The 27,675-nt window shown below is 50.1% G+C and overlaps 1 protein-coding gene across 2 annotated transcripts in view; it reads left to right on the forward strand.

The window, feature by feature from the left end:
* The first annotated feature begins 224 nt into the window (after positions 1-224).
* Positions 225-27,675, forward strand: part of Ccdc60 (coiled-coil domain containing 60) — a 165,685-nt gene continuing 138,234 nt past the window's right edge. Inside the window, exon 1 of one of the 2 annotated variants that reach the window (XM_006249464.4) lies at positions 225-780. In XM_006249464.4, coding sequence (XP_006249526.1) covers positions 694-780 — 87 coding nt within the window. In that variant the 5' untranslated portion in view covers positions 225-693. The remainder of the gene's footprint in view (positions 781-27,675) is intronic. The other variant, NM_001034945.2, reaches the window with a different exon arrangement.

A 27,675-nucleotide genomic window follows, 5' to 3' on the forward strand; every position in this document is an offset into this window, starting at 1 on the left:
GACCAGCAACAGGTGAAACCGACTTTGAGAGGAAGAAACCTTATAGGCGAGTAGAGAGAGAAGACTGGAGTCCTCCAGCCTGAGCAGAAAAAGTTAAACACCTCCTCAACTGTGGCTCTCTGGCCAGCCACCAGCTCAGAGCCCCTTTCCAGCAACCAAGAACAGTTGGGGCCTAGGTCTCCACCAATCCCGGCCGCGGAGGAAGCGAAGGCGTTCCTTGGCGTCCGGTTGCCAGGTAACCGAGCGAGCGTGCCCTACCTGGCAGTTTTAAGCCCCAAGGCCGAGCCCCATGGTGGGGCCCGCCTTAGTCCCTGGTCTCGCTGGCCGAGGGTGGGACTTTTTTCTGTAGAGTTTTATTTTTTTTTCAATTTACATTTTATTTTGCGTATAGGAGAAACATATCTCCTCCTTTAAAATAGGGAAGACTTATAAAACTGATTTTGTGCGAGTTAAATAGTCTCAGGTTTGCCTGCTCGGGCCTAGTCGGACTTCTTTACCCAGATGCTCAGCTTTAAAACAAGTCCTCGGAGAGAAACCTCTTTGCAGTCCCTGAACTTGGGACTTGGGGACCTGGTAGAACTTTCTGGACTGTTTCACACCAGTGAGTGTTGAAGGCAAGATTCTGGGAAAAGCAACAAAAAGCCTTTCAGTGGAGGTACCGGCTTAAAGACTGAAGTTATTTTTTTCCTCAAGATGACCAAAGCGCCAGCCACCAAAAAGTTACAAAGAGTCCCCAGCAAGGCCATTTGGCTCTTTTCTGGCTCAGATCAGCTGACCCAGGTAAGCTACTATCTCTCTGCAAAACAAGAGCAATGGATTAGGTGCAGGCTCGCCCGGGAGAGGGGGGGGTGGGGGGGTGGATATGTACGAGGGCCTAGGTATAATTAACTTGTCCAGACATCCCTGTTGCTCTCAATGGTTGGCTTCGCACAGCGAATGAAAACATGGATCAGAGCTGCAAGCTGGGCCTATCCCATTAGGCAGTAATTCCAAACTGATGGACTAAATTGATAGAGACACTGTAGAAAGTCGGGGAGAAATGAAGATGAATTGTAGACTAGAATCACAGAACTTAGTTCCAGAGATCCACTGGGCTGGAGACACGAGCCCTTCCTATCACTTTGTGGAGGTTGGGGGCAAGGGTGTCCCATTTTGGGGGCGGGGACGGGGTTGCAGGGTAGGCTGGCTGTTTGCAAGCTGTCAGGCAAGTTTCTCCAGATCTCTGAGCCTCTCTTTCTCCCCCATGAGACCGAGATGGGCCAAAATAGTAGAAAGAGTAAGAGACTCAAATATGGAGACTATCATTGCGGCTGTGTATAAGTGGGTGTGAGGCACGTGATTATGTCCTTGGTACCGACTGGGGTCAAGGGTTTCTAGATGCAAATGTCTTAACTGGTGTAGATGATGGTTTAAGTACATTTAACATTGATGTCTTTGAAGTCTTACTCTGCCATGGTTAGCCAAGGGAGGGAGTGGGGGATACCAGCTGCTCTACCCCCAGGGATTCAGTAAAAGCTCATGGGGAAACTTTCAAGCTCGCCACTTTATACATGGCCCAGAATGTTCCAAGCGTCTTTAGCTTTTTAAGATTTTGTTGTTTTTGTGTTGTGCTTATGAATCTTTCTTTGCCTGCATGCTTAGATGTGCACTGTATGCGTACCTCATACCCGTGGAGAGCGCTGGATCCCCTGGGATTGGAGTTAAGGATGATTGTGAGCTGCCCTGTGTGTGTGTTCACAGAATGGAACCCTAGTCCCCTGGGGGGAAAAAATAGCAAGTGCTTTTAACCTCTGAGCCATCTCTCCGATCCCTAGACTGCTCCTCTTAAAATAGTTGTACATTGTTGGTTCACTCCTCCTCACTCTGCCCACTGGGGATGGTCCCTCTCCAGCATTCAGCCTCGGGCCTCTCCTGTCATCTCTAAATATTCCACTGAGTGGGTCTGCCCCAGAGCATCCCCTCTGGGACCAAACTTCCTGGCAGAGCAGGACCAGAGGGAGAGCGAGGCCTGAGTTGGTTGTGACCCAGAGCAGGTACAGAGGGCGTGTCTGGGCAGACTCCCCAGAAGTGTTCTCTGACTGTAGGAAGTGGGTCTGAAGAAAATGACCGCTCAGTCTGAAGTATTCCGCAAAGGTAAATAGCTTTACTTTTTCCAAAGAGTTTCGAGCTGTGCTTAAGGGCCTTATGAGACTCTGCACATTCTAGAAGGGTGGTGACCTTGGCTCCTGGTTCCTGGAGTTGCTGCCTTGCTGTCATCAACCCAAAGATAGAAAAGAACACCTTAAACTTGGCCAGATTCCCCCCCCCCAAAATACTCTGGGGGAAACCTCCTCCCACCTCAGTAATACAAACGTGAGTAGATTCTCCAACAACCCGCATGGATTTCAGCCCCACCCTAAGGGTCACCTCAGGCCAATCTGTTCCTCTCCATCCCTCCCTCTGCAATTTTTTTTTTTTGAAATACGTGTGCCACTTCTAAGTCTGCACTTACTGTTCTCAGGGTGCATGGCCTGGGGTGAGGTCTCTGAGTATGTGAGTATTCACAGGATTCACGGAAAGGAAATCCTGACCTACCATCTGTACCTGGGCTCTGGTAGAACTCGGGTAGCAGGCTTGAGCAGCAAGCCCCTCTACCCTACAGAGCCATCTCGCCGGTCCCCATTTCTTTAGAAAAAGTAGAACCTTCCAAGCTTCTGTTTTTTGATGGGTTTGGATTTTATTCGTTTATGTATTCATTCATTCATTCATTCATTCATCTTGCATCACTATGAAAGCAAGCTCCACCAGTTAGTGAGGTGACAGGATGAGCTGCTGCTCTCAGAGATTATGAAATGCAGAACATGGTGTGCCTCTCACTATAGATGAAGTTCCGTTGAAAGGCTCCCACCCTGACACCACTGCTTATGGAAGGGATGGGTTTGTGGGGGTAATGTCAGCGCCAGGATGGTGATATCTCATCTCATTAATGACTGGAGGGTTAAGGTCTTATCCATGGGGACTCTGGAGCCTGCAGAGCCCTGAGGTCTGGTCCTCTCCTAAGAACTGAGCAGGCAAACAGAGGGAATGAGGATCCAGGCAGGACTCTTGATACTAAGCAGACCTGAAGAGGCACTGGCCCCAGCTCACCCTGCACGAAGAGTGCCTATACCCCAAGAGGGAGGGGCAAGGCAGTTCAGAACCCCTCTCTCCCACCTGAGGGACCCCAGCTAGCAGGAGGACAGGCTCTGCTGTGGTTCTCCTCTCCCAACAGACAGGAGGAACTGTGGTAAAGGGCAGGTAGGAGCCAGGTGAGCCCCTCTAATCAAGGACGCCACACCCCTGCACAGAATCTCTGATTACCCTGAAAAAGCAGTAAATTACCTAATGACCATTTGTGATTTAATGCTGGGGGTTGGTGGGGTGGGGGAGGGAGGCAGCCCTTGTGTGCCAGGCAAGATGTAGGCTAGGAAAATAGCAGGGAGCCTTTTCTCTCTCCAAGGGGACCTATGGTGACTGAACAAAGCAATTGCAATTTCCCGGCTTGGTTTGTTTTTCTTTCTTCCTTCCTCCCTCCCTCCGTCCCTCCCACCCCTCTTTATCTCTCTTTCTTCATGGCCTAATGCTCCGGCCTGGTACCATCCACCATAGTGAACCTTCACCGTGTCTAATTGCCGACCCTGTGACAGCAACTCCTCTCGGTGATCAATCAGGAGGCAGGGAGGAGCTGGTCCAATTCCTCCTGATGAGGGATAGGCAAGCTCTGCAGTGGACTAGAATTAGGCTGCTTTTTGTCCCTCCTCAAAGCAGCTGTGCAGGAGGGGGAGGGGGCGGCTGTGGGAGGAAGGAGAGAGACAGAGCAGAAAGTCTTCCTCCTGCAGTGTAAGCTGTAGGGGGTGGGGGGTCACTCTGCCTTTGAAGTCCATCCCCCTTCAGACCTGTCCAGAGTGCGAATCTGTGATCCGGGTTGAATGGAATTGGGGTCCATGAGGGTGGGCATCTTAAAAAGTTAGACAGATACCTGAGAGGTGCTGTGACGTCTCAGGCCTGTAGGCTGTGCTCTCTCTCTTCTCTGGCTGGCCACGAATGCCACCACCAGTCTGACGCTCTACCCACCACCAGCGCAAGGTCTAGAAGCTCACAGTAGAGTGCGCCCCATGGAGAGCAAGGCCAGATTCCAGCTCCGGGAGAGGCAGAGAGTGCAGGTCTGGGCCCGTTTCCATTTTGCATGGGAGCTAAGACACCTTTGAGGAGTTCACCCTGGTGGCAGAAATTCTGACTCAGTTTGAACCTTTAGGTTGTAGGGAAGGGAACAGCCATGGAGGATGGCTCAGGCTTGTGATTCCAACTACTTGGAAAGCTCTGACTGGAGAGATCATGAATTTGAGACCAGCCTGGGCTGTAAAACCAGACTCTGTCTCAAAATAATTACTTTAATTAATTAGTTAATTAAAAAGAGGGTGCCCATGAGCATAGTTCAGGTCCCTTGGATTTAGCCCTGGGCCTGGTCCCATCGCTCACATTGAAGTCCCGTGGAGAGCCACACGTTATCCAGAAAAATCAAAGGAAACCACCATGTATTGATTAGGACCACTGCAGGCTACAAGCACAAAAAAAAAAAAAAAACCAAAACAAACAAAAAAAAAAAAAACCAAAAAAAAAAAAAAAAAAAACCACCAGGGTGACATAAACGACATAAACATGAATTTGCTTCTCTCATGGTAAGGAGTCTGGAGGCGGGCAGTTTCTGTATCAATTCAATAGCTCTGGAATGCCACAACCTCTTCCGCTGGTTACAAAATGACTACCCCAACTCCAGGTCTCAAAGCCAAGAGCCCTGTGTGTCCCTTGGATGAAACAAGTCAAGAAACATCCCGGCTTACCTCCGCCCTCTGTCTCATTTGCTGGGATAGTGTTGCCATTTTTTTTTTCTCAGTGTAAGAGTGACTAGGACGATTTCTCTAACCCTGATGCAGAAAGCCAGGCAGGAGGCAGATGGTTGTGTTGGAGATGGCGTTGGGTTGACAGATCATTAGTGACTGATACAAATGAGCTCATAAAACCTCCAACACCAGGACTCACTCCTTAGACACGCGCCGACGGGTGGATCTGAAAAAGAAAGGCATCCTTGTCCTAGCCTACTGGTTCTCAGCCTTCCTGCACTATGGCCCCTTTAATGCAGCTCCTCATGTTGTGGTGACCCCCACCCATAACATTGTTTTATTGCTACTTATTAACAGTTTTGCTACTGTGATGAGTTGTAATGTAAATGGTTTTAGAGACAGAGGTTTGTCAAGGGGGACTCGATGCACGGGTTGAAAATCCGTATCCCAGCCACACACCAGTGACTGCATTTGCCCACAGTGGTACCTAGGAAAGCCATATGAGGGCCTAGGGTGACCTTCAGCCTTGGTTGTCACAGCAGGTGTGAGCACACTTCCAGGGGATGAAGTGTGTGTGTGTGTGTGTGTGTGTGTGTGTGTGTGTATGTGTGTGTGTGTGTACGCGCTCGTGTGCATGTACATGCATGGGCTTCTCTCTGCTTCCTGGCCACCATGATGTGATCTGAGAACACGCCCTCCCTGCCATAAGCCACACTAAAGCTTCCTTTTCCAAGTCATCTCCAGCAGACACTACAGGGCAGGGAGACTGAGAAACAAGTGCAGCGGGGAGGAATAGCGTCTCCCTGTGGAGCAACTACCCACCTAGCTGACCTGGAACCCAAGTGCACACCAGACATGGTGAATGCTGGGTCATCAGGGACAGTGCAGGGACTGTTTAATCAGGCCATGGCATGGTTGTAGGACACACCATCTTTTTTTTTTTCTTTCTTTTTTTGGAGCTGGGCCCACTGAGCTAAATCCCCAACCCCAGGACACACCATCTTGACCTTCCTATGACTGCACATTCTCCACACCTCAGGCGGCACCACTGAATCCAAATGTTTCAATGAACCCACACAGGATTTCAGCATTGAGGGGCATTTACCATTTATGTAAAAATCCTACAGAACCGATTATACCTTTCTCAGACTGAACAAACCAACATAGTTTACCCCCTCTGAGACCTTTCTAAATTCAAACCCATCGTCGCTGGCGATGGGGTTACCTTCTATCATGAGACAGTGCCATTTTCCTGTTCTGAGTTCCTATGTTCAAACCCCACCGGGGACATCTTCTGGGGGAGAGGGGAAGCTACAGATCTCAAATGTTTCTGCCCAAACTGGGATGTATGCTGTCGAAAGTTTATGTAAGAACTTGAAAGCCATCCATGTCTAGTGACCTGCAGGTGGCCTGAGGCTTCTCAAAGACCATGGAGCTGGGATGGTTTGTGAGGCAAGTACAACAAATGTTTCCTATGCTGTAGCTCAGGGGCAAGAAGGATCCCACACTCCTGTTGGAGAGAATCCTCATAAGTGACTATCAATCAAAGAGGTTTGGTAATGCCACCAGGACCCCATTCACAATCCAAACCCACACACTCCCGACACAAAGTGACAGATGACAGTGTCTGCACCAAACCTGCACACACCCACTTGAATGGCTGCTATAACTTCACGGGACTTTACACATACCTGACCCAACCCAATGCAACCTCTGTGGGCACCACTGCCACGCTGGGCTGCATTGTTCAGGGACCATTACGTCCTCAGTAGAAACGGAGATGTTTCAAATGTTTCTGGAACTCCACAGTTGGGGGAATACATAGATGCAGAAGCCATAGCGTCCAAGAGCTGACTACATAAAGAAGCGTGTATCCTGATTTTTTCAAATTTATTTTTTGAGATTATAATTTAATTACAGCATTTCTCCCTTTCCCTCCCTTTCCTCATCCATATGGTAAGCCCTTCATGCTCTCCTTCAAGTTCATGGCCTCTTGTTATTTTCTACATATATATATATATACATGTGTACATATATACATATATGTATGTACACGTGTACGTGTGTATGTACACATGTGTGCATGTATATATGTATATACACGTGTGTGCATGTATATGTGTGTGTACATGTATACATACATATATACATATGTAAATATACATATATACAACAATTAGTAGAAAAATATATGTGTATTTGTATATATCTAAATACCCCTCCAGCTCCTATAATGCTACCTGAATTATGTTATGGGGCTGACAGTTTGGCCCTGGAGCACCAATTGGTGTGTCCTCCCCAGGAGGGGCCACCTCTCCCACTCCCAACCTTCCTTGGTTGCCTGTAGTTCTTTGTGCAGGGTTGAGGCCTCGCGCGCTTCCCTCCATCCGTTCTGCACATCCTTTGGAGCCCTCCTTGTTCCGTTCACGTTTCGGCGGCCATGTTGGTGACACCCAGTGGGCGTGGCTCCTGATGTTACCAGGAAACAGGATCCCACAGCAAACTCCCAGATCCTCTGGTTCTTACAGTCTTTCCGCACCCTCTTCTGCAATGATCCCTCCCCTCCCCAAGCCTTAGGTGCTGGGGTGTTTTGCAGGTGTCATATCCACCGAGACCGGGCTCTGTAACTCTGCGTTTCGATTGGTTGTGGTTTTCTGTAGTGGCCTCCATCTGTTGCAAAGAGAAGTTTCCGTGATGAGGGGTGAGGTCTACACTTCTCTGTGGGCGTGAGGATTGACGTTCATGGACGGTTGCTAGGGATGATGCTGAACTAATAAACTGGTTGCGGATTCTTCTCCAACAACCAACCATGAATTTGCCAGCACTGGGTAGTCAGCCAGGTTTCTAGCACCAGGCTTAGCCTCCCTCCTGTTGAATGGTTCTTAACTTCAGCTAAAGAGCTGTTGGCCGCTGCCGAGGTACATGTGCCACTACTGCAGCCATGCCACAATGCCTCACTGGTCACTGGTGTGGCCCAGAGGTGTCATAGCTGGGTCGGACTCCTGGCTGCCTTCCTCCTTTGAAAGCTTGCACGGTGCCTTCAGGGAGGGAGATTTGAGTGACCTGAACCTTGAACATTGGATAGACACAGACTGGGTACTGTGAGACATCAGGACAAAGCAAATACTAATTTCGTAGTACACGGGAGGCAATCAGGGGCATCCATTATTGCTATGTTCCAAGGAACAAGGTCCTTTATGGTTCTCTGCCTCATGGTCTCTTCTCCATAGAAGTGGCTCTCTTCCTCATCTTCCTCCTCCTTCCTCCACCCATAAACCCATGTGCATATATGTGTGAATACACACACATAATCCAAAAACAACCAGTTGTGCAGGAGGAGTAGCATCAGGGGGAGCAGCAGCCGCCTTCTTCAGAGTGCCTCCTGCCCCTTCGGTGCTCTGAAATGTATTCCCTCTTCAGAATCCCCCAAACTGCTGCTGATGGCCAAAATCACCCCCCTCCTAGAGTACCAGACAGTCACAGTCAGTAGCCATGGACAAACTGAAGCAATTTCCACATCATGGATTAAAACACAAATTCACATAACATAACTGGGTTGTTAAAAAAAAAAACCCGAAACTCTCACTACTACATAAATACAAATGCACATGCATACAGAGAGACAGTCATCACACACACACACACACACACACACACACACACACATAGATGCACACAAACACACACATACACATACAACACAAACACATACACACAAACACACATATATACACGCAAACATACACATACACATGTATATACATATATATACACATGCACACACATACACACACACACATATACTTATATACACACACACATACACACAGAGTCAGTCTCTCTCTCCCTCCCTCCCTCCTTCCCTCCCTTCCTCCTTCCCTTCAGGATGAGGGTCTAGCTTTGGTTGAAGCAGACCCCTCTCTCCAGGAGCTGCTTGGTTCACAAACAGCATCCATTAATATCAAAACCAAACCAATTCCGCTTGAGACAGAAAGAGGAGCCACAGGAACCCAGGAAGGAAACGAGTCAGAGCTACCTCTCAACACCATCACCAGAAGCCACCAAGCCCATGCCTTTCCATGTCCTGATGCTCCCAAAAGTCCACATGGTGGCGGAACAGCCCAGCCCTTTGCCTGGAAGGGCGAGCCCTGGCTCCCAGCTCTCCTGCTTGCCTGTCTGGATGACTCTGGGGGACCCGTGTGAACTCCTTCATCTTCACCTAAGCAGAGGGTCTGACCTGGACCTTCCTGGCCCCTGTTGCGGTGTCCTGACTGGGGAAAGCAGTGTAACGAGCTCCGACCTATTGGGCACCACTACCCCTCAGTCCCATGGAGCAGATGAGATCATGACTTCTGTGCAGAGATGAGGAACCTGAGCCCTAGAGTGGGCTCCTGCTCGCTCCTGCTCTAGCTACATCTCAGGGTGCTTTGACATAAATAGCCAGACAGCAGCAGCTTACGAGAGGACTGGTGACTGGTTTATTTCAGGTCACAGTTACAGGGTGGAAGGTGGAGGGTGGGTTAGAGACGCCATGATGACTGGAGCTCGAGGAGGCTGTTCACACTGGACCCTTAACCACAAAGTGGACAGTGATCCATTCTAGGGGTCATATCATTCTCTTGTCTAGTCGCCCAGGACCCCAGCCTGGGGACTGGTGCCGCCCACACTTGCCCGAGAGTCTTCCCACCTCGGATATCACCCCTCACAGATGTGCCCAGGGGTTTACCTCCTAGGTAATCCTTCATTCCAGCACACTGACAGTATTTCTCATAAGCACATGATGCAGTCGAGGTCTCAATCCCAAACCAAATAACTTCGGAGAACCTGCATTGCTGAGAGGAGCCTCGCGAGCTGTGGTAACACCAGAGCAGGAGGCGAGCCCACTCTCAGAGAGGCATCTGTTGGAGCAAGTTCCCAAGGAGTATATTCAGAAACGTCTCTGACAGGAAAAGGAGAATGCCAAGCTTAGCTTCAGGCACCGTGCATGAGAATCTGACTGTGCCCGTGACCACGGACAAGGACATTTGCATTTTCTTGAGATCCCGCTAAAATATGCTGTCAGGCTTCTGGCACGGGGAAGGAAGCAAGAAAACAAGCAGTCAACTTCCCAAACAGAGCCCTCTTGGTGCATGCCGTTTCTAATTAGAGCTTGTTCCTAAGAAAGGCCTGTTTTGATTCCAGGTCAATACACTGCCAAGGCCTGCTAGCTAAAGGAACGGAGCCGATCAGCCCAGCTAATGAGGGATGAGGAAGAGGAGGCCGAGTGGGGAGGCAGAGAGGCTGATCATTTAACAGCTTAATTGGGTTGGATAATCTAGGTATATCCAGTTAAATGAATTCCTTCTGAATCTAAGCTCTGACCTATAGGGTTTTTGTTTGTTTAAAAAAAATAAGCACTCAGCTTTGTAAATTTGATCACTTTTTCTCCCTGATACCTGGCCACGTGGCTTAGAGAACAGAACATTCAGAAAGTGCCCATGCACAGGGCAGAAGCCCCTGAGAGTCTGTCTGGGGTAACCTTCCACATCTGCATGCATATCCTCAGGCAGTTGTAGATCCCACCTGAGCAGGGACCCACGACATCCCATCCACCTGTCCCAGTCTACGCTGGCTGTTCCACAGGGATAGCAAACTGGCGAGTGGCAGGCTTCTCTAGAGGAACAGAACCAATTAGAATGTATGTGTATGCCAAGATGTACGCCAAGATGGTTGATAGCCATATTTATGTGCATGTGTGCCTGTACACATGTATGTGCATACACACGTGCGTGCAGGAACCCTTAGAGACCAGAAGAGGGCATTGAAGCCCCCTGGGAGTCACAGGCAGCTGTGAGCTGCCCAATGTGGGTACTGGGAACTGAGACCAGGCCCCCTCCAAGAGCAGTAAGCACTCTTAACAGCTGAGTCAACTCTTGGGGCCCAGGATGCACACCATAAAAGGATTTGTTACATAACAGGGTCTGGAGAGCCCAGAATGGCTAGCTGCACTCTGGAATGGGGAACACCCAGATCAGTCCCCTGCCTCAACAGTACTGATCTATCTATCCACGAAGGTCCGGAAGCTCCCTGTGGGGTAGAGGGGGCAGCTGTGGTATCCCTTCCATGTTAAAAGGCCAAAGAAACTGGAGCAAGATGCTCTCTAAGGAGAGGTATGTCCCTACTAGCAGGCAGGGGTCACTGTTGATTCTTTGGACGTCATTTGGAGGTGGGAAGAGTGGCCAGGATACTAGAGATGAAACCCAGGGCCTCATGTACATGAAGCAGACTCTACCCTACTCAGATTGCCCACTGTGAAGAAAGGTCTTCCCTCCTCACTCGCCCCTTCCTGGAAACACTCAACAGAAACCCCCCAGAGGTGTGGTGCGTCTCCCAGTCAGGACTAACCATCACCACCCCCATGGGCAAGTGACTCCCTGTGCCTCAGTCTCCTCCTCTCCCCCATTTGACTGGTTTGTTGGAAGGACTGTCAACGTCATGCTCAGAAATGTCCCTGGTGTACAGGAAGCGCTCACTGGGGGTAATCACCTCTCCCTCTCTTGCTGTGGAGGGATCAAAGCCAGTGGCCCACAAATACCAGGAATTAGAATGTTTAGACACTGACATTTCCAGAGACACGGCTCTCCAGCTGTTTGTTTCATATGCATGCAGGAGAAGGCGCCAAGAGGGTGATGCAGCCAGCAATGTTCCCTTCCCGAGAGCCCTTGAAGCAAATGCCCAAAAGGTAATTAGCACAGGGTTGTCACCTACGTCCCTCTTGCTTATTAGCAGAACTTGTCTGCTAATCAAGATGCTCTCAGATATTTTTAGACCTTTTAAAGGAGGTGTCTCAAGGCTCAGGGAAGGCATCAGGGAACCTGGGAGAACATGAACCCGGCGTCCTCACCATGGGATGGATGGAGGACCATGTGAGTTGGGGGCCAGCCCACAGAGTCTGTGGGAGCAGGCACAGGCAACCTTGATCCTTCCTTATATTTTTTAGTGTTTTATTAGCATATGTTAAATATACATCATAATGGGCCTCCTTGGGCTTTACTCATACGTGTGCCTGATGTATCTCAGCCATGTTCATCCCTGTCACCCTCTCTTGTTAGACCCCCTTCCTCTTGTTAAACTGCCTGTGGGATGCCTGAGTGTAGCCCAGCGAGCTGCGCATGACTGTCCTGGGACGGAGCCCATCATCACCCTGGGATGGGGAATCAGTCATCAGGTCCCACCCCACGGGGAGGACATAGACAGTTAATCACTGATGTAGATGGCAGAGACATTTTCCCCGGTGTAGCCATCAATAAGTCATACATTCCCATAGAAAAGCTCTCTGCCGAGAGGAGGCACGCTAGTACGCTCTCACTGACACACTGCTGAAGTGCCTCGACCAAACGGCTTCCACTCTTCATCCCCCAGAAGACTCTCTGGCCTGCCCCGGCGTATAGGCTCTCTAGGGAGGCACTGCCCACCGAGCCCCCAGCTGCAAGCCCCCCCCAATATGGTCCTTCATTCTGTAGTCTCAGCCCAGCATTGCAGAAGCTGGTGCAGAGGCAATCGCTTCTCAAATCCCTCCCTCCCTGCCCACTCTGCTTACCTCCTCATGGTAGCCAAGGAGTGAGCTCGGAGACTCCCACGAAGCTGTCTGTCTGTCTGTCTAGGTCTGTCTTGCTGTGCTTGGGCCTGCCACCTGTGGCACCTGACACTAGTCTGCAGCAACGCCTGTCCTTTTCCTTCCTGTGCACCAGGGCATCACAGCATCATACCACGGGAGCAGCAGACATTGCCTCAGGTCTCAGGACAACCCTATGAGGACGGCAATGTCGCTTCCATTTTGTAGGCAGGAAAACGGTCTCAGAAGAAAAAAGGGGGGGGGACTTGAATGGAGGCTGTGGTGGTTTGAATGAGAATGGCTGGCCCCCATTGGCTCATATAGTTGGACGCTTGGTCATCCGGGAGTGGCACTACTTGAGAAGGATTAGGATATATGGCCTTGGGTTGGGGATTTAGCTCAGTGGTAGAGCGCTTGCCTAGGAAGCGCGAGGCCCTGGGTTCGGTCCCCAGCTCCGAAAAAAAGGACCAAAAAAAAAAAAAAGATATATGGCCTTGCTGGAGGAAGCGTGTGTCATTGGGGGTGTGGCCTTGCTGGAGGAAGCGTGTGTCATTGGGGGTGTGGCCTTGCTGGAGGAAGGGTGTGTCATTGGGGGTGTGGCCTTGCTGGAGGAAGGGTGTGTCATTGGGGGTGTGGCCTTGCTGGAGGAAGGGTGTGTCATTGGGGGTGTGGCCTTGCTGGAGGAAGGGTGTGTCATTGGGGGTGTGGCCTTGCTGGAGGAAATGTGTGTCATTGGGGGTGTGGCCTTGCTGGAGGAAGGGTGTGTCATTGGGGGTGTGGCCTTGCTGGAGGAAATGTGTGTCATTGGGGGTGTGGCCTTGCTGGAGGAAGCGTGTGTCATTAGGGGTGGGCTTTGATGGTTCAAAAGTTCAAGCCAGGCCCAGTGGCTCTCTCTTCCTGCTGCCAGTGGATCCAGATGTACAACTCTCAGCTACTTCTCTTGCACTCACTCTGCCTGTGTGCTGCCATGTTCCCCAATCCTGCCACCATGATGACAATGGATTAAACCTCTGACACTGTTAGTCAGCCCCAGTTAAACACTGCCATTTATTAAGAGCTGCCTTGACCGTGGTGTCCCTTCACATCAATAGAACAGTGGCTAAGACAGAGGCCCACTGTTCAGGGAGAGATCAACCCTCAAAACCTGGTCTGTCCACCCTCAAAGGTCCACATGCCCCACCCCCACCCTTCCCCCACTCTCTAGATGCTCACTGGCAGTCCCTGGGACAGAAGCTTGGCTTCATTGTTTTGTTGAGTTTCTCCAAACTCAGCTTCCAACTTTGCTCTCCCAGCTTGTGTCACCCCCGTGAGAAGTGACAGGCATATGTAGAGAAACCACCCTGACCACAGAACTCTTAACCATGAGAGGCCAGGCTGTGGCTACTCACAGACTGCCCTCCTCCTTCCTTTTTGGATGTCATCTGGCCCTTGTCTGCTTAGGAAGAATAACAGCCTCTTCTGGGGCTTAAGAGGGCAGGAGTTAAATGACAGGCAGCAGGGGTCTGGATGGAGGGGATGCTGGGCTGAGGCCAAGTGCCACCTAAGCAGGCAGCCCTGAGTCCAAGGAAGGGGAAAGCGTTGCTTCTGAGAAAGCAAAGAGCTGTGTTTATTTCCCGGGAGTGAGGACTGAGCCTTCGATCTTAAATCAATCTCTCTCTCTCTCTCTCTCTCTCTCTCTCTCTCTCTCTCTCTCTCTCTGCCTCCCTCCTTCTCTCCCTCCCTCCCATCTCTATCTCTCCGTCTTCCTCCCTCCCCTCCCTTCCGTCCCCCTCTTCCTTTCTCTCCCATGTCATTGTAACAATGAAGACCAATACATAAAGTACCCTTTTTCTTCTTTTAGCTTAATTAGCTTAATTAATTGTTTCAACAATCTCACAGGTTTAAAAGGAGGAAAGACAGAGAAGCCAAGCTGGCCGTTTGGACAAAGGAACAAGTGTTCCAGACCCACTGCTAAGCACCCCACCCTACCCCGTCTCTCAGTTCTGTGAATACCTTTCCATCCGCCCGGGACTGTGGTGGGCATCTGTCTGTAACTGAGTACCTTGGGTAAACAGATCACTAGGCAAGATTGAGAGGCGTGTGTCACAATGATGAAGGACAGGGCCATAAGCCCAGTGGTCCTGGGGAAGAACCTGACCTCTGGGCTCCTAGGCATCAGTAGCCCTTTGCTGAAGGTTGCCTGTCTGCTTTTTACCAAGGAGAACGGAGATTTCCTTCAGAGTACCACACAGAATGCAGGGCTTCCCACAGTGCTGCCTGCTGAGGATGGGGGTTGTTCTGATAAAGAACTTGGTTACAAGGCTGGAAGCAGACCAGGCAGTGTTGCTGCAGATAATTTCTTGATTTTATCCAGCCTGGTTCCAGCGGAGCATAGCACTGACTTTGGGGTTGGGGATGGGAGTGGGTGCCACAGGCCAAGAGGATTCAAGCAGAGGTGGGATGGGGTGCAAGCTCACCCAGGGGCCTTGCGCTTCTCCTCAAAGTCAGGAAGACCCCCCCCCCGCCCCGGCACTGGCTCTGTGCTCAGATAGGTGCAAAATGGAAGCTGACAGGGACCGGAAGAAAGAATCCTCTCCCGGGTTGTGAAAGCAGGGCAGTCATTCTAAACAGACCAGTCATTCCGATTGGCTTTCCCCAGTTCTTCGAAGGGCCGATGCTGGGGAATGTGCATTTTATTGTGGCCAAAACCCTGGCAGAATCAGCTTAAAGGTAGAGAGAGATTTCTGCTCACAGTTTCAGAGAGATTTCCTCCACCGCAGCAGGGAGGGCGTGGTGGAAAGACAAACCAGAGGGTACCCTCAGAACTGGGTCTGTGGAACCACCTATGCCCACCCACAGGACGGGCTCCACCTCTGAAAGGCTCCACTGTTCTTAAAGCAGATGGGGTGGGGCTGTTAAGCACCCCAAACAGGAGCTGAGCCAGTGGGTGACAGTCAATCCCAACGCTACCAGAAAGCCAGAACGCAACCTTCAATGGCATCTGGCCCACTTCCTGTTTAACACAGGTGAAAGGAAGGGCCCTGTTTGGCACAGCAGGAGTCCTACCTGTGGAGTCTCCCAGATGAATAATCTCAGAATCTCAGTGTTCTTATCTGCAAAATGGGGCTAGAGTTAGTCCCTACTTGAGGTAGCCTTGGGTAACTAGGATATCCTGGTCCTGCTGAGTCTCCAGGGTGGGCACCCAGACTAAGTGTTGGTACTTATGTGTGTTCTGAGCTCCTAAGTATTTTGCTGGGTCCAGAGGCAAGATAGATCAGCAAGTTCTTTTCTTTCTCTTTCTTTCTTCCTTCCTTCCTTCCTTCCTTCCTTCCTTCCTTCCTTCCTTTCACTGTCTTTTCTGAGACAGTCTCACTGTGTAGCCTTGGCTGTCCTGGAACTTACTATAGAGACCAGGCTGGCCTTGAACTCAAATGAATCTGCCTGCCTCTGCCTCTGCCTCCTGAGTACCCAGAACTAAAGGTGCGTGTTACCACACCCACTGCAAGATCCGTTGAAGAAGCGATCTCTGACTCTCTCATGAACTTTCTTTCTCTCTCTCTCTAACCCTTTGGCCTGCTTGAGTCATGGCCCTCAGCGCACACCGCCTGCCTTAGAGCAGACAGAGGCTGCCTTAATGACACCTGTCCCACAGTCATCTCTCGGTCGCTCTGCATTACTTTTACGTTGTTGTAATCAAACACTCGACAGAAACAGTTTAGGGGACGAAAGGTTTGACTACGGAACATGCTGCTGATGGCTCGTTTGTTCACCCGTTGAAAGGCCTTGCATGGAGGAAGGATGGGTGGTCTGGCATCTGGCTTCTCAGAAGATTCACCCCTAGTCACCCCAGGTAGATGCTTCTGGTCATCCACAGTGGCCCTACCTCAGGTGCAGACCCATACCCCAGCACAGACCACCTGCTATCAGTGGCTGTGGCAGATGCAGTTTGGAGGGGAAGAGCCCATTTTAGCTTGCAGCCTCGCATAGTGTAGCATTTGCAGGAGCAGAGGGTGACAGCGGGAGTAGGAGGTGCTTACATCTGCCAGCCAATCATGAAGCAGAGAGGTCATCAGCCAGAACCCTGACCTGCTGGAACCCACCAGCCCTGCCTGCTCGGCTAATCAGCCCTGTGTCCCACAAGCGCAGTGTTGAGACAATCCTTCACTCTTTGTGCATGACTTAAAAAGTTTTTCCTTTGCTGTAAGGGGCATTTTCACTGGCTTTTGTCAGACTATAGTGAGCAGGGCTTTTTTTGTACGGTGTTTCTGTAAAAGTGCCATTTGGTTTTGTGCATTTGTTTTATAGTTCCTAAATACTCGTTGTTCTGGAATTTTCTCTCCTTTGCGCTTCTGCCTCCACATCTCTCCAGCAACTTTGAAATTACAAGCCTTTGCTATTTATCTTCCTCCCCATCTGTCTTGTGAGGAAAATAAGCCACACCCCTCACCCTCCTTTCTCAGAAAGCTCAGTGCTCAGCTGCCAGGACTTTCAGTGCCCGTTTCCTCACCCCAAGCTTCCCTGGTCCTTCTTACCTGTGTGTTCTATTAATCTGTTCTGTAGGGAGTGGGGGCAGTGTACATGTTTGTGTGTATGTGAATGTGTATGATGTGTATGTGTGAGTGTGTGTATGTGTGAGTGTGTGTATGTGTGAGTGTGTGTATGTGTGAGTATATGTGTGAGTGTGTTTATGTGTGTATGAGTATGTATATGTGTGTGTGTGTGTACATGTGTGCATGTGTGCATCTGTGTGCTTGGATGTGCACAGGTGCACGTACATGTGTAGGGGCCAGAAGTTAGCATCAGGTGTCTCTCCCTAGAACTTGCCACCTTTTTAAATTTTTGTGGGGAGCATGGGATCTCTCACTTGATGCAAGACTTCCAGTTTGTAGGGACCTTGACTGACTGGCAAGCCCAGAGGATCGCCCCATCTCTGCCCCGTCTCCACCCCATCACTCTAAGGTTATAGACCTGTGCTGCCTTGCCCAGGTTTTAAATGGCCGATGGGGATCTGAACTCAGGTCTTTATGCCTGTGCAGCCAGCATTTTACCCTGGGCCATCTCCCCAGCCCCAGTCTGCTCATTTGTAACCATCTTTTCAAACTATAAGTTCCACCACAATGTGCACACATATGTGGAATACCATACACATGCCTGGGTTCTGTGCCTTGATAAGGTATGGCAAAATACATGTGCCCGTGTAACTGCCACCCAACCCAATACTTGTAAACATAGAGGTCCCCTCCGTCTCCCACCCCAGCCAAACAACATCCACACTGTATGTCTGTAGGCCCATTTCTTCCAGTCATGTGATGGTTAGGGTTCATGCTCTTCTGTGGCTGCCTCTCTCATCCCACATGTGTTTGAATCTCACCCACATGACCAAGCATGTCAGACTGTGCTTGCTTTTATTTCTGAATTGTACTTGGGGATGCGAACATACCAGACTTTCTCCATTCACCTGCTGATTGAGCTGGAGCCCCTCCTCATGCCTTTCCTTTTTAAAATCTAAAAAAACAAACAAACAAAAAAGCTCTGAGCCATTTATTGGCACATCTTATGCAGGACGCTCACACCAGCGGGCAGAGCGGGATCTCAACCCTGATGTAAGCCAGAAGCCCAGAGGCAGAGGCTCCTGTCGGATAAGCCATTCCAAGCAGGGTGAGCGTGACAGAAAGAGCAGGCACAGGCTGCCTCTGGGAGACTCCAACCAGTGCTTCCAGAAGGACGGGCTCTGGAGGAAGCCTGGAGAAGAGGATCTGGGATGACCGGAAGAGAATGAGGTGAAGATTAAGGCATGCCCCAGGGTGTGCAGAAAGCTCTGTAGGAGTGGGAAACACACAGCACCTGACACTTCACCGCATGTCCACATGGAGGCGGCCATTGTGACAGGCAGATCTTAAGCCTATCACATCCCTGCAAGCTCAGAACAACTGTGTGCACTGCACTAAGCTTCATTTGATAATCGAGGAGTCAGACTCAGGAAGACGAGGGGACACATCTCCCTCAGACGGTGCCATGGGAGGTCATAGCAGGACCCAAACCTCCTGAGGACAATCCTGATTAAGCTGACTGGGGCTGGGCCGAGCGCTGGTGGGATTGTGGTAGCATAGAGGCAGAGTGACCTGCCTTGACCCATAATCTAACCGCCAAATGTACAAAGACAGCATTTGCTGGATTAGCCAGGAACCGCCAAGAAAACACTCCAGCAGAACTTCTGTCTGCCCTCACTTGCAGTTCAGTCATCAGAAGCAGAAATAAAGAGGCTCATCGCTTCCTGGCACTAACCAGGCTGCTCCCTACATCTGTAGCAGTAGCTTTTGGGGGTTTGGGTTTTGTTCCCTTTTGCTTTTGTTCTTGTTCATGGTCAAAGGCAAGGGTTCAAAGAAGGTGGGATCAAAGGACCGGGGAAATGGCTCAACCATTAACAAGCCTTAGGAACTGAGTTCAGGTCCCTGCACAGGCTCAGAATCTAGGCGCTGGGGAGGCAGAGACTGGAAGCTCCCTGGGGCTCACACATAGCCAGTTTAGTCAAGTCAAACAGCCCTCCTGTCCCAATGAGAGACCCTGCTTAAAGGAAGAAGTGGATGGCTATTGAGGAATGGCACCCAAGGGTTTGACTCTGGCCTGCACACAGGTGTGCACGTGTACACACACACACACACACACACACACACACACACACAAGCACTCACAGGAATGCACATGTGACTCCATGCAGTGTGCAGCTGGGATTCCTTCTCCTCACATGTTCCAGGAAACTGAGAGATGGCAGGAAGTGGGTGGTACCAAGTCAACAGCCCCACAGTCCTCTCCCCCGTCTTGCTCCAGCGAGGCTCAGATCACTGAGGCCCCGCAGCCCTCATGGGCATCCCCAGCCGCGTCAGTGTGCCAGTGTGCTTCCTGCTGCTGCGATGAACACTGGCCCAAAGTAACCAAGGGAGGGGATATCTCCATCACAGGAGGAGCGAGGGGAGGGGCTCGAGGTGGACAGCAGCAGGAAGTGAAGTGGGGGACTGGCGTGCCCCCTAGGTCTCCATCTTCCTGCTTTCATACATACCCTAGGAGGACCAGCTGCCCAGGGGCGGCACCACCTATGATAGACTGGACCCTTAGGCATCAGTACTTGCCCACTGGCCAATCTGATGTCGGCATCCTCTCAACTGAGGTGCCCCCTTTCCCAGGTGACTCCCAGGTTTGTGTCAACTTGACAAAAAAATAAATAAAATAACCAAGGACCTATATTCAGACTCGTGAGCCTGGCACAGGGTAGTGCTCGAGTGAAACTGTAGCATACACCTTCAGACTTTAAACCTTGGGCCTGCAACCCTGAAAATGCACCTGAAATTGAGTCTGTCCCTGTTAGCCAGGGAAGATGGCATCGGCCGCCTTGACTTTGAACTCCAGCAGAGCTAGCAGAGCCCAGTCCCTCCTGCCCCCTTTCAGCACGGGGGAGTTTTTCACATAATTACCAGGAGCTTATGAATGTCCAAACCTTGGGTTTCCATGGCGACTCCCCCATGTAAGGAACACGGCCCCAGGTAAAGAAGCCGAGCGTGGATTCCCTGCCATCTTACTTTTAATGCCTCAGATTTAATTGGCACTAATCACGCCCCCCCACTACCTGTGCCTCTCTCTTTCCTTCCGACCTCTCTTCCTCTTTGCTTCCTCTCATCCCAGAAAGATACTCTCTCAGAAGAACTAGGTGATGGGCTGCGGTAGCCCTCACACTAGGGTCCCTGGCAGCCTGGCCTGGAGGCTGCAGAGCGAGCACACCAGAGAGAAGACCCAGCCTGGCAGACTGGCATGTGATGAAAGCTACAAGCCTGACCTTATATGGGGCACTCTTCGCCCAGGCTGAGGGCTGAGAAGTCACCATATTTGGAGAGAAAGGACTTGAGGTAGAGACTTTCAGATTTACAAGGCAAGAAGGGCTGAGTTGTCTCCTGGCGAGTCCCCTGTTCCCGAGAAAGGTGAAAACTGCCAGCAAAGGTTTGGCAGCTGGAGTTGGGGCGGGGAGGGGGGAGGTTGTCTTCTAGTTCTGTTGCATTGAAAACACATACATACACATGCTCTCACAACATGTACTCACTCTCTCACACATATGTTCTCTGTCATACAGACTCACGCAATACACATGTAGTCATACACACTCACACTTGCTCACATAAGTTAAACATGCACACATGCTCTCTTGCACACACATGTTCACACATGCACACATGTTCATATACATGCTCACACACAAGATCACATATGCTCACATAAGCACACAGTATTCTCTCTAACAACATGTACTCACATTCTCTCACACATATGTGCTCCCTGTCATATACACTTGCTCACACACATGCTCACATACACATGCTCACACATGCTCCCTTACACATGCTTACCCATACACACATATGTTCACACACATGCTCACACGCTCATACACGCTCATACACATACATGCTCTCTCATAACATAACTCCATATACACTCTCACACATATATGCTTTCTCTCTCTCTCTCACACACACACACACACACACGCATGCACGCACACGCACACATGCACACTCACAGACCCCAGCACTCTTACACACATTCACACACTGGCCTTATTAAATGCTCACCTCATTTCTTACATCCACAGAGTAGGAGAGGCCCTAAGGCTGCAGGAACATAAAACTAGACCAACCCTTGTAAGCTGCCTCAAGTAAGTCACCCTTTCCAGACAAAGGCTGACAAGAGGTGTTAAGACCACAGGGGAGTGGGGTGGAAAGATAGCTCAGTGGTTAGCAGCACTTGTTCTTGTAGAGAGCCTGATGAAGTTCCCCGCACCCACATGGCAGCTCTCAAGCATCTGTAAGTCCAGTTCTGAGGGTGTGGTGCTCTCTTCTGACCTCGGTGGTGCGTATGGTGTATACAGGCTCATAACGGGCAGGCACTCACAAGACCACGGACACATTTCTCACCACTGTGCAGCCACAAACAGGTTACTCTGCCTCTCTGAGCCTTAGCATTCCCATCCATAAACCAAGAACAATGACAGAACACACCTTATAGGGTTGTTACAAAGATAAATGGAGCAATTGGGGACTGATTGGTGTTGTCTGCTGAGCCTGGCTTCCAGCACAGTGGTGGCACAGAGCAAGTACTACAAGTGGTTGTTGAATGAATAAGTGTGATTAAAGGGGAGTTCGGACATGTGTCAAGGGCATCAGGAAGTATGTGGGTCACCTAGAACCCAGTTTCTGAGCAAGAAGTTCAGATTTAAATGTCTTTAAGACTCAGGAAACACTGAATGAGCAAAGTCATTGAGGGGACAAGGACTCACATGTCCTGCTACCCCCAGGTGAGCTTGAAGCCCAGCTGGGAAAAGTAGCCATTTGACCCACTTCAACCTGCTGGAACCTGTCAGATATCCAGTACAGGCCCCTACTTCACCCTTGCTCTTAGATCATCACAAATAATACAATCAATTTTTCAAGTCCAATGCCTCTCCAAGCCACAGACTCCATAATGAGTTAAGGAAAGCATCTCAAATAAAATCCCCACACTGTTGTTAAATTCCTGGCCAAGTCTCCCAATGCCCATGATGCACCAGGCACCAGGGACAGAGGTTCAGGCTGTCACCATAATGAATTGCCTTGTTCACTCAGGCTTGGGCGAGGGCACGGAACACCACGTTTGCTTGAGAGAAGATGTACCTCACAGAGGTGACACCGCATACCTCATTTACAAGGCAACGATCCCCAAACGCACGTCACAGTTGGATGGCTGACAAAGAGTCCTTCTGTGGCTCCTTCAGACTATTCCGCAGGGTCGGTGGGGGCTCATCTCCTGCCTCAGCAGCCTCAGGCTCGCAGGGCGGCATGCACACATAAGTCAGAGCAACTGCAGCCTATAAGCACCAGGGACTTCTGTGAAAACCATTCTCTCTCAAAGTCTGGTTTGGGACATGCAAGTAGTTCCGTCCCTCTGAACCTTGAAACCCCTGGTTCTCAGCCACCAGACCTACTGGCTCTCCCTACAAGATTCTAGTTTTTGAGATGTAGACCCTCACCCTTGTTCATGGACAGCCATTGCGTCAGACTAGTTTCTTTCCATGTGGGAATAAGGTACTAAAAACAGTTCACACACACAAAACTGTGGAGGGCCTCTAGATGTTTTCTGCGCCTGTTGCTTGTGTGCAGAGGGTTTAAATGGTGGAGCCCCCTGAGCGTTTGCTTCTGGGGCCTAAATCTCAAACTTTGCTTCCAACCTGTTTCCAGAGCTAAGCTAGGGGAATGATTCACTGGACAGCCATGAGAGGGAGGGGTGGGTGGGTGGAGCATGGAAGGATGGAGGAAGGGAAGAAGGGAGGGGTAAGTAAGGGGAGTATAGACAGACAGGCTGCTCATCCACCCACATGTCAGCCATAGCAATTGTCCTTAAGATCAGAGCTGATTAGAATTCCAGGTTTACCAGGTTGTTGGTCCTCCTGAGCCTGAGGATTTCCCCACCTGGATCTCAGAAGCATTCCTAGCAATCATTCAGAGTCTGTGAGAAAAAAAAAAAAACAAAACAAAACAAAAACAAACAAACAAAACAAAAAAACAAAAAAACTCCACACGGACCGAGATCCTGAGCAGCTGAGCACTCCAGCCAGAGGGTCTATCCTTCCTTGAGGGTCTATCCTTCCTCGAGGGCCTATCCTTCCTCAAGGAGTAAGTTTCTGTGGAGAGAGGCCATGGTGTTGGAAGTGTTGGTGCATGCCCATAACTCCAGTCGTCAGGGAGCTGAGGCAGGAGGATTACGAGTTTATGGTCAACAGAAGGTTAGTGCTAGTGGAATGGCTCAGTCATTAAAATGTTTGCTTTGCAAAGCCTGAATGCTGATTCTCTGGCACCCAGTTAAAAGCTAGGTATGGTGGCATGTGCCAGTTAAACCAGCGCTGAGGAGGTAGAGACAGGCAGAATGCTTCAGGCTTGCTGGCCAGCAAGTTTAAACCAACAAGCTCCCAGTTCAGAGAAGGGGCTACGGGGGCCAGGGGCAGGGGGCTGCTTCAGAAAATACAGCTGTGTGTCTCCGAGTAAGTTCTTTAGGCCCTCTGAGCATCCTTTTTTTTTTTTTTTTTTTTTTCTTTTTTTCGGAGCTGGGGACCGAACCCAGGGCCTTGCGCTTGCTAGGCAAGCGCTTTACCACTGAGCTAAATCCCCAACCCGAGCATCCTTTTCCTCAACTGAAGGTGTGACTTTTTACCTACTCAGTGCCACTTGCCACAGCTGAGATACTTCCCAAAGCAGCCTGGTTCCCAGAACAGTGTGGGGGGACTTTCTCTCGGTGATAGACAACGATGGTGCATTCGAAACCCCGCTGGTGAAATTTTAAACTCCAGTTCTACCATCAAAAACCTGAGCAAGTGGGGTGTGTATATCACCCCCTCTAAGGTTGGGGCCACAGGCTGAAGAGAGAGAGGGAAGAAAGTTAAAAACTGGGACCGGGGAAGAGTGTGGTGGAACTGTCGACAGGCACCCGTGAGCTCAGGAGCTGGGCACACAGGCACCTGTGACAAAACTGATCTACTTCCTGTCATGGAAGTGAGGGACGAGGCTCGTGAGGTCCACCCTGTCCCTGTGAGGGTCTCTAGGCAGCTAATGGTTGCCAGAGGGAGAGAGATTTTGTTCTGTGGTTGCCAGTGCTCCTGTAAACAACCCTTCACCCATACCCAACCCCAGTTAAACTCTTAGGGTCACACACACACACACACACACACACACACACACACACACACACAACATAACCTAATAATTATTTATAAAACTGTATAAAGCATTCTCAGTTCAGTCCAGTTAAATAAGGTACAGCTTCATCCCGGCTGTTCTCTCTCATTAACAACAACACCACAAATTGGTGTGGCCCATTTCTAAGCATCCAGATGTTTGCACAGGACCCTGGACACCTTGGTGACTGGCCGCCTGAACCACACTCAATTTCTTGTCCAGACAGGTTTTAGTGTAAGCTCACTGAGCTCGTAATGTCCCTTGAACCTGCTCCACCTCCTTCTCCTTCTCCGAAGCGGTAACACTTTCTGTGGCAAAGAGAATTTCACTCCAGATAGGAAGCCAGCTCGCACACACCTACAATCCCAGTGCTAGAGAGAGGGAGACAGGGAGCCTTGGGCCTTGCCCTCCAGACAGCATAGGCAAACTGCTGCATTCTGGATTCAGCGAAAAACCCTTTCTTAAAAAAATAAGGTAGGGGCAATTGTGGAAGACACCTGGCATGTACACCTCCATGCCTCCAGGTGTGCAAACACACACACACATACACACATACACATACACACACATACACACACATACACACACACATACACACACATACACACACATACACACATACACACACACATACACACATACACACACATACACACACACATACACACACACATACACACACATACATACACATACACACACACATACACACACATACACACACATACACACACATACACACACATACACACACATACACACATACACATACACACACATACACACACATACACACACACATACACACACATACACACACATACACACACATACACACATACACACACACATACACACATACACACACACACACACACATACACAAACACATACACACATACATACACACACATACACACACATACACACACATACACACACATACACACATACATACACACCTCACATAAATAATAACAAGATAGATATGGTTATATTGACCACCTAGCAAGGTCCCCTCGTTACCCCCGCTTTGATTCACAACAAGAGAGCCTGGAAGCAAACCCAGGGCAATTCAGCCCCAAAGCCTGTCCATTTTATCTCCGCCCATTTTCTCCCATGCTAGCGGGCTCCTGGGTTTATCGCCAGGAAGCATAATGAAGAGTCTGCCACACGCCAGCACTGTCCAAAGGCCTCCACTAATCTTACACCAAGCCTGTGTGGGAATTGTCATCCGTCCTGTCCTTCAGACACGCCCTGTGGCTCAGAACCATCCCATAACAGGTGATTAGGCCAATCAGCCTCCAAGAGGCTGGTTTATGCTCTTATTCAACATGGCGCCCACCTCCCAGGACAAAGCCCACCTTTACTCCCACTCCAATAAGTTGACAAGAGAATTGCTGGAATTGATTTCGTCTACCTATGTCCTCAAGACACAACACTAGATCACATGACATGCCAAGCCTTCTGCTCAGGTCAAAGCTCAACATAGGTTTGTAATAAGTACCCCTGCTGGACATGCACTGGGCGCCAAAACCATGCATGGGACCCTGGCTCTGCACACACCAGACAGGCCACAGACCCAAGAGGTTGGTGACAATAGCCCAGAGCCAACACATGGGGGTGGGTATGGGACCAGGGAGCAGGGTTACCTTAGGACCACCAGTTCCCTACTTTTCTAGAACACCTCCCACATAACTCCGCCTGGCTCAGGTGTACTGGACAGGGGCCCATCCCTGTATTGAGGAGAAGAATGGAAAAAGGATACCCATATATACAATGAGGGCTCGCTCATGCCAGACCTTCGCTAGCATGCTAAAAATATCTGACGCAGATGGCCACAGGCCAACATCACAGCCCTATATAAAATGACCCCACCGGGGGTGTCCTACAAGTCAGTCACGATCAAGCTTAAGTGAGGAGATACAAAATGAAAAAAGCATTGTGGTCCACAGGGAGTACCCCCAAATGCTCTGTCACAGGTACCCAGGAGGTGTGAGTAGGGCTGGGCTGGGTTGAAGAATAGCCAGGAGCTATTGGCCCAGAGTGGCAGGGTGGTTTCAAGTCTTACTTACCACTTAGGATCTGCACACAGTGTGGCAGGCTTATAGTGGGACCTCAGAAATCATATTCAGAGAGTTTTCTGGTAAGCATGTGGAATAAACTGTGCAAACAGCCCCGATGGCTGGAGATTGACCCACCACAGCCAGGCACAGAGACTCGTGCCCGCTGCCTTGTGGAGCCGGTCGAAGCTTGCAGGGTGATGGTTATTCTCAACCAACCCAGAGACTGGTATCTCGACTTTGAAGTTGGGCAGGCTCCTCTGGAGCAGATTGAAAAGTGAAGGTTTTGTCTCAAGTGATTGGCAACATGTACGAGGAGGGACGTCAACATTTCCACCTCTGAAATGGGCCCAGAGAGAACACGGTCCAGGGCCAGGAATGCCGGCGACCTAGGCCACTCCCTCGAGAATATCCATCCTCTAGAGACAGCTAGAGAGCTCAGAGCTTTCTAGAGATGTTTCATGTATTCCATCTCGATCTACAGATGCCAGTTTTATGCTCTGAAGAGAATAACCAGGGCTGTTGGGACAAACCAGTGCAGGAAATGGCTCCCACTGGCTCCTGAGAACCCAGTACAGCCATCCAGGTGGTACAGCCAGAGCAACCATGGAGAGACCAGGGGGGATTGGCAATCACTGTGAACTGGGCTTTCTCCTCCTCTTCTTCCTCTTCTTCCTCCTCTTCCTCTTCTTCCTCCTCTTCCCCCTCCTTCCTCCTCTTCTTCCTTCCCCTCCCCCTCCTCCCACCTTCTGCCTCCCACCTCTTTCTACCCTCCTCCCTCCTCTTCCTTCCTCCTTCCTTCTTTCTTCCTCCTCCTCTCCCTCCTCCTCCTCCTCCTCCTCCTCTTTTCTAGAAATCAGGTCATTAAACATTTACTAGCAATCATTGATTAACTCTTGGCAATAAAGTAAATCAAAAACCCAAGAAATGACAAGGAGGTCTTCCCTTGCGCAATCTAAAAATCTAAAATGGTTGTCGTGCTCTCAGATGGGAGTGGGGTCCCAGTACAGTTGATAGCTGCAGGCAATAGGCGTTTCAGGGTTACCCAGATTGACAACATGAGTCTCACAACTGATAAAGAACGCACTTTATCTTAAATTCCCTCCTGTCCCTTTCATGACGTAAAGCAGGGCACCTCTGCATGTGTTGAGTTGGATCTTCAGTTCCTCTTGCTCCCGTCTCTCTAACAGTGCACCAGAGGCCTTGAGCTCAGAGCCCGTGCAGACCAGGGCCTGGCTGTGAGCGAAGGGCACTGTTGGTCTCTTACGGTTACATCGTCTTTTATACCTACCTGTTCCTGCCCACAGTGGTTTTCTTCATAACCATACAGCATTGGCATTTCTCCTCCTCCTACCAGTCCTTAAAAACACTTAATAGTGTATGCTCAACGTACAAAGAGATAGGTTTCACAATGATGTAAAGTACACTCA

The sequence above is a fragment of the Rattus norvegicus genome, chromosome 12 (genome assembly GCF_036323735.1).
Source record: "Rattus norvegicus strain BN/NHsdMcwi chromosome 12, GRCr8, whole genome shotgun sequence".
Classification (NCBI taxonomy): domain Eukaryota; kingdom Metazoa; phylum Chordata; class Mammalia; order Rodentia; family Muridae; genus Rattus; species Rattus norvegicus.